Source organism: Saccostrea echinata, unplaced genomic scaffold (assembly GCF_033153115.1).
Source record: "Saccostrea echinata isolate AGI-Se365-2 ecotype Australia unplaced genomic scaffold, CSIRO_AGI_Sech_v1 ptg000025l, whole genome shotgun sequence".
NCBI classification, from domain to species: domain Eukaryota; kingdom Metazoa; phylum Mollusca; class Bivalvia; order Ostreida; family Ostreidae; genus Saccostrea; species Saccostrea echinata.
In genome coordinates, this window is record NW_026889774.1 from 11442894 (window position 1) to 11450959 (window position 8066).

General features: G+C 34.4%; 1 protein-coding gene and 1 long non-coding RNA gene across 2 annotated transcripts; both read left to right on the plus strand.

Moving 5' to 3' along the window:
* The first annotated feature begins 2281 nt into the window (after window positions 1-2281).
* LOC133192618 (uncharacterized) lies at window positions 2282-4997 on the plus strand. The gene is made up of 3 exons (XR_009721839.1): window positions 2282-2306; window positions 3175-3249; window positions 4938-4997. It is a non-coding gene; the product is annotated as an uncharacterized LOC133192618 (long non-coding RNA).
* Window positions 4998-5016: 19 nt separating this feature from the next.
* LOC133192893 (uncharacterized) lies at window positions 5017-6979 on the plus strand. Its single transcript, XM_061328900.1, has 7 exons — window positions 5017-5026; window positions 5165-5199; window positions 5480-5557; window positions 5718-5821; window positions 6097-6181; window positions 6352-6708; window positions 6872-6979. The coding sequence occupies exons 1-7, from the start codon at window positions 5017-5019 to the stop codon at window positions 6977-6979; spliced, it is 777 nt and encodes a 258-aa protein (XP_061184884.1).
* The last annotated feature ends 1087 nt before the right edge of the window (window positions 6980-8066 follow it).

Sequence of the window (8066 nt, forward strand, 5' to 3'; positions counted from 1 at the left end):
GAATTCTCTTTTTGTGGGGGCTAATCAAAGTTTTTTTTAAGCTGTCCCCTGATAATGCACCCTCCCCCTTTCAAAATCTATAAAAGAGCCTGACATTATTTCTTTTTTTTTCATAGCAACTAAAGTAGATTTTAAAAATTCCACATTATAATACGACTGGTAATGTTTCTCTCATTGCATTTAGCTAGGACTTCAGCAAATGTAAACAAGTAAGATGACATGATCTGCTTAATGAGTTCGTATCATTAATTATTGAATCATATAATAAAACAATTATTGCTGTGTTTTTTTTCAGTCAATGCGATGATTTTGCCACCTTAATTCGAAGTATAATATTCACATCGCTCTTCGGGCTCGGTGAAAATTGTACTCCTCAGGTGGCTAAATCATCGTATTAACCCCCAAAACAGCAATAATTGTATAATATATAATAAAAAAAAAACAATACATGATAATATCTGTATCAACCAATATCAGCCCTCTGACCGATATTGGAGTCTCGGGTTGATTTGGATCAGTGATATAGATTTTGCAATTTTATTGAAGGAAAGCGCTTTATAATTGGTGTTTTAATCATTTTCGATGATGAAATGTAAGTGTTTATTGCAAGTTGACAGAGTTCCTCCGCCGATAGGTACATGGGATCGAGGGCATAATTTTATAAAATACAGATTATTTATCATTTAGTGAAGAGTTACTACCGCCTTTTAGATTGAAAACGGCAATTTCTTGCATCAGTATGACCTACTTATTATTTTTAAAAAAGGTATCATGAGTTGTCAACAGTTAATCATTCAAATTTCTACAAATAAAATTATGCCGCAGGTTTGGAGAGAAAACAAAATGGATCAGGCTTGCAGGTTTTAATACGAAAATTTAAAAATATAAATGAAAATTGTGAATATCAATATGAATAAATCATATGGAGACGATCTCATGAATAAACTGCACACCATATGCCACTCTCTACCATCGGCTCATACATTCTCCTCTGTCGTTGGCTCGCGTATGTCACAGTGATAAGCACGAGAAATAGTGCGTTTGTTTTAATTCATTATTATTAAATGTCGGAGCTAATGATAGTCCTTTAAGATAGATATTTTCTAAATAGATTTAAAAATATTAGTTTAATTTGAATTTATCCTTGAAATGTTATGTTTTTTACGTTATGTCAAAAATCTTGACGCGAGCCCATTGCAGAGGTGTCTGAGAGAGGAACGAACGACAACTCTGCAAAGGAGATTGACCATATGCACGTAATAAATATAACAAAGCATACCGTTTTCCATATCACATATCTTATCCGCCCTCGACCAATATCAGTCTTCGAGCCCTCTTTTGGATATTGGCGTCTCGGGCTAATATAACATGACAAGAAAAAATAAATTCAATGAAAAGTAACATTGTCCAAACTCAAAAATCTTTTTTGGTGGGAGCGGTCCTCCTCCCCCTCCCGAAGTTTTTTTTTTTTGGTTGTTGTTGTTTTGCTTTTTTACCCCTACCCCTACTCCACCTCGTTGCTACGGGTCTACTAGATTCAAAGCAAGAGTTCAATGAGTTCAGGACATATATATTGCATATTCTAATGTTTTCCGACTTAAGTGTATCATGCAGCCCGTATATTATGTAATGTCAGATGGGGTGGGGGTGGGGGTGCAAAGGGGAAGACATGCGACTTATTTATTATTTATGTCAATATGCGAGTTATATGTTAACATGCAAGATTTTATGTCAAGATCCAAGATAACAAGTTGAATGACATCAGACATATCTCGCACGTTGACATAATTAACTCAAATGTAAAGATAAGTATCTCGCAAGTTAACATAAATAAGTCGCATCTCTGCATAATTATCTCGCATGTTGACATTAATAAGTTGCATGTCGACATGATTACGTATGTTGCATCCTGGACAAATTATGTCAGGTACTGGCGTGAAAAGTAAAATTGTAGTAGATGTACGTGGAAATATTTGATAACCCCCCTCCCTGCCTTTCTATAGAAAAAGGTAATCTTTGTATGACGTCATCATAACAAGTCTACTAAAACGTAACAAACAGTGTGACGCAACAATCGTCACTACAACAAAAAGCGAAGAAGAGAGGCAAAACACGGAGGTAAAACTCACCCAGACATAGTTCTTTTTAGATCGATACATATATAAGTACATTTTGTTTCAAATACGTTTAAGAAAATTAATGGTTAAGTACTTATCCTGACGCTATGTCTTTTTTTCGTAGAAATAAAAAAAATCATGGACTACAACGCAATTTTGGATTTCGGAGGGAACCCCGTCACAGATGTGGTAAGTTTACTCCTCTCCTATGCAATGTTTATATGTTCTAATCATTAGCATCCCGCCCCCTTGGATAGAAAATTAAAAAATATATCTAATACTAATACATGTTAGTAAGTTATTTATGAAGTTAATTATTTTTTGTTTGGATTTCACCAGCATCTGAAACTATGATCCCGAGAACTGGTCAATTCCCCCTTTCTTTTATAATTGGTACACGCTCCCCAAATCCCTGCATAGACATGGGCGTCTTGAGGGGAAGGAGGTCTGGACCCCCCTCCCCCGGAATGTTCAGAGTTGTTCAATTTCCATGTAAAAATTAAAAAAAGACCTTGACCCCCTCCCAGGAAAATTGACTTAGAAAAGTATCTCCTCCTTCCCCCATCCCAACTCCCTATCAAATAGGATTTTCAATTTTACAAGTTGTTTAGGTGTTGTTGTTGCTGTTGTTTTTAATTTTGCTTGTCAAAATATTTTAAAGTCAATTGTTACTGTTGATGAGGACACCCCCCCCCCATGCGGAAAAAATCCTGGGTCCGCCCCTGTGAGATTTGGATTAACAGATCTTTCAGGCCCATAGGAAACTATTTCAGTTTTTTCGGGGGAGGGGGCACAACCATTTAGATCTTCAGTTTGGATTGGCACAACAAAGATAAAATTCCTTGATAAGCTAAGAAAAAAGGGGGATCATTAGAAGTAATTACTGAGGGGGCACAGACATAAAAAAATCTTTGTTTTCTATAGTATATTATATATCGGTAAATTTAGGGGGCGGGTCCTACGGCCATGCCATTATTGATGAATACTTCCCCTGAATTATTTTTGAATTCATTCAATTTATCTAATATTAACTTGCTGATCAAATGAATATTTGCAGGATACTAAACTGAAGACCTTAAAGTTCGATTACCAGTGGGTTGACGCTGTGGAAGAGGAAGAGAGACGTTTGGAGGTACATATACAAAAGCTACCTATATGCATAAGTTAAATAGTAGTTTACCTATACCTTCGTCATTAAATTTATAGAAAAATATCTCTGGTTTGTGAGTCGTTTCAGGTCTTTGTTTTTTATACCCCCGTATCGAAGATTCGGGGGTATATAGTTTTTGCCCTGTCCGTCCGTCTGTTTGTCTGTTTGTTCGCATAAACTCTTACATTGCCCATAACTTTTGATTGGTTGGAGCTATAGCTTTCATATTTCACATGTGTATTCCTTGTGACAAGACCTTTCTTAGGGTACCATCATATTTGACCTTTTGACTTTGGAGTTTGACCCAGTTTTGCAAAATTTTACTAAACTTTAACCTTGGCCATAACTTTTGAATGGTTGGTGCTAGGGCTTTCATACTTCACATATGTAATCCTCGTGACAAGACCTTCCTTTTGATACCAACAACTTTGACCCTTTGATCTTGACCTTGGAGTTTGACCTACTTTTGAAAAATTTTAACCTTGGACATAACTTTTGAACGGTTGGTGCTAGGGCTTTCGTACTTCATATATGTCATCCTTGTGACAAGACCTTCCTATAGATACCAACAAATTTGAACCTCTGACCTTGACCTTGGAGTTTGACGTACTTCTGGAAAACTTTAACCTTGGACAAAACTTTTGAACGATTGATGCTAGGGCTTTTAACCTACTTTTGGAAAACTTTACCCTTTGCCAAAACTATTGAACGGTTGGTGCTAGGGCTTTCATTCTTCACATTTGTAATCCTTATGACAAGACCTTCCTTTGGATACCAACAACTTTGAACCTCTGACTTGACCTTGGAGTTTGACCTGCTTTTGGAAAACGTTAACCTTGGACATAACTTTTGAACAGTTGGTGCTAGGGCTTTCATACTTGACATATGTCATCCTTGTGACAAGACCTTCCTTTGGATACCAACAACTTTGACCCTTTGACCTTGGAGTTTGACCTACTTTTGGAAAACTTTAACCTTGCCCCATAACTTTTGAACGGTTGATGCTAGGGCTTTCATACTTCACATATGTAATCCTTGTGACAAGATCTTCCTTTGGATACAAACAACTTTGAACCTCTGATCTTGACCTTGGAGTTTGACCTTCTTTTGGAAAACGTTAACCTTGACCATAAATTTTGAATGATTGGCGCTACGGCTATCATATTGTGTATACATGTGTACATTGTGTATACATTTCTTGTGAGAAGGCCTTTCCTTGGGCACCATTAATTTTGACCATTTTACCTTGACCTTGATGTTTTATTTACTTTTGAAAAAACTTTTCCATATCTTTTCAATGGTTGCTGCTAGGGCTTTCATATTTCACAGGTATATTTCTCGAGACAAGACCTTATTTTGGGTACCAACATAATTGATTTGCATTTTAGAAAGATAAACCTATGCTTTAAGTTGCCATACGGCGGCATCAGTGTTTCACAAACACATCTTGTTTTTTTTTGTTTGTTTGTTTTTTTTTTCGACAAAGTAATAGTCAAACTAAATTATAATTTTGTGACAATGTTTTTTTTTTTTTGGGGGGGGGGGGTTGTTTGTTTTTTGTTTTTTGTTTTTTTTTGATTGAAAAATTAATTTTGTTTAAAAAATAAAGATGACATAAACTTCAGACATCTTCATGGTGATATACTAACCCGATTTTTTTCATCTGGTAGGAGGAACAAAAACAGAAAATAGAAATGAATAAAAAGTTAGATAAAGAAATTGTAGGAGAGAAGAAAGATAGCAACATAAATGACAACAGGTATGAGGATGCAATCACTGCTCCAAAAATTACGATAATATATCTGTATATGTTTTGTGTATCAATATTTGATGGTACGTGTAATGACACACTTTGTAAAATATTGTATTCTTTTATATTTTTGCAGTGTTGCAACAGCTTTGGACTTCGGAGATGAGCCGGTTAAAAATTGGGTAAGTACATGCATTTAGAATCCAATTTGTATCTTTTGAAATGCTGAACAGAAATTGCTGCACGAATGTATTTATGCAAAGTTAATCTTTGCCAAAATATATCCATCGTACGGGAAATCATTTTTGATAATCAAGGTCCTGTACATCAAATCATTCTTTAAGTCATTTTTTTATATTGTAGGTGAAGTTCATTTGAGTAGATAAATAATTAACACATCTCTCTATATTTGTGTATCATACATTTAACTGCAAGTAATTTATTTGGTTGTTCTTTTTTCAGGAAACAAAGCTCCAGATTCTTAAGTTTAGTTATAGTTGGGCAGATCAGGTAGAAAAAGAGGAAAAGGCAGTGATTCAGGTAAAAATTTTGTAGAATGAAGCAAATTTCAAGCAATTTTTAATACCATAGAACTGTTCAGAGTTTTCTAATACATAAAAAAATTCTAATATACATTTGTGATTAAGTTCATAAATAATGTAGCAACTCTGACATTTCAATTACCATTTTATTTTTGCAGGAGGCAAAAGCTGCAGAGGAGAGAGTTCACAAGGAGGAAAATAAAACCCAGCATACTAGTATTGGAGGAATCCTGACAAAACAACAGAAAAAATCTCCTAGGATGTTAGTCTCCCTTTTCTTAGTTCTTTTCAACCTTTGACATTTTATTTGATAAATTTTAATATGATTAAGGATTTTTTTTCCTTCCTGTAAAATGTACCCTGCAAAATATTTTCAGATTAATATTTTTCTTAGTGATTCAGTAACTGATCCATAAGTTATTTCATACATCAAGTCTAATACATGTACTATTACCTGGAAAAATATTGATTTAAAAAAAATTACTCCCTGACTTTTTGTAACTTGCAAACTTATTTCAATTAATTTATTAATTACAGGAAACTAGCAGCTTGTGTAAGAAGACTCAAAGCAAAGGAACTTGCTAAGACCTTGATTGAAAAACAAAGCATAATGAAAGTAGAGGTAAAGGGATCAATTCTATATTGAACAACAATGATTTACTCATTTGAATTTTTCCAGTTAGTTATTGAAGATGGGATTTTGCTTCTAAGAACCAAAGTTTTGACAGTAAGATAAATTTATAATATATAATGGAAACAAAATGTATATGAACTTATTTCTTCCATTTTTAGACTGCTGAACCTACAAAACAAAAGGACCCAAGGGATACAAAAAAGGCATTAGATCTAGGAGCAGTTGGAGATCAGAAGGAGAAATCAGATGTCGATGCGTCAGAAGCGTCTGTCAAACCAGCAGTCCAGGATGGAGAAGTGTGTGGACAGTCATTAGTTGGCATTTTAGACACCCCTGTAGATGTTTTAACGAATCCTTTTCCAAATACTTCAGTGGATATGTCTACTGTGTGTATTACAAGGACCTCTGAGGATAAGAAAATAACATCTCTGCAGAAAGAACAGGAATGTATTGATATACATGTACCAAAAGCAATGGAACTAGAAGTTAACAAGGATCAGAAGATTACACTTAAGGTACATAAAAACGGCACTTACATGTACTTTGGATGTAACAGTTAGGAATGCAAGAGACTTCTTGAAAATATTCACAAATTTACATACTTTTAATGTACTTTCTATACTTTTTAAAAAAAGTTATCATAAAAGTTTGATTGTGATATACATGTATTACTTCCAGCTATTGAATAAGGACGATGATAGTTATTGCGATGATGACGATGATGATGATGGCTTGTTTGGGCCAAGGAGACTTTTCTTCTTTGGAATTGACTTTTTTAAGGTATAACAAAGCTACTTTTTTAATTTCTCAATAACCATGGAAAGAGTTGTAGACATGTATGTGTTGAAGAATATTTTTAATTACTGTTTAAATTGTTTGATCATATAGGCATCTTTCTTGTCTTTACAAATACTTCTAATGAATTTTAATAATTACTAATAAACTTGAAAATGTGGATAATGCCAACCTCTTCTATTCTCGTATTAATCAAATTTAATTTTATTCAAAACATTTTTCAAAAACTTTTTTTTAATAATTTTCATTTGATGTAGGATTCTGAAAAAACTGTCTGGTGAAGAGAGGCATGAAGGAAAGAATACAACGAACAAAACATGATAGAACTATTTCTTGTTAAAGAAAGAATATATTTCCTTGAAAAATAAATTTTATTACCTATTAGATAAAGGGTTTGTTCTTTATAAGAACATTTTCATTTGTCGTAAGTAGAAAGGTTTCATCGATTACCGGTATGTAACTTGAAAAAAGCCTCCCGCAATGAGGCTAATCTGTATTGGATATATGCCGAATACAGTTCTGTATTAAAATTATTAGGCAGTTTGAGACCCAAGTTATATTTCAGTTGATATGCGTGCATCAAATCTATTGTTGAGCTCCAAGGAAAAGATGGACAAATTGACTGCAAATCTTTTCTATATATGAAGTTGGAAAGGAAAAAATAAGTTGATATGGATAAAGGAAATAAAAACGAAAAAAAAAATACATAAAAAATAAACGTACGATCCCCAATATTGCGAATCTCATCCCATCAAGCAAGCGGGGGGGGGGGGGGGCACTAAAGCACTACCCTCTATGTGACAACATTGAAGAATACAAAGGGATTGGAAAGCAGTCTTTGCCAGGAGGATATAAAGACCGATTGGCTAAGCCTATCAGAAGTTTGGTCAGATCAATGGAGGAAGTGAATCGTTTCCAGCTTCTCTTTTTAACAGTTGAGTGAGAGGATAGACATCTCTGACAAGAATCTGCACTGAAACCTCGGCTTCACCCTGTTTTTACTTGAGACCTCTTTAGTATCACTTGGGCAAAGCCATGTCAATTACGTAAAAGGCAGTTCTTTAAATACTATAATGAA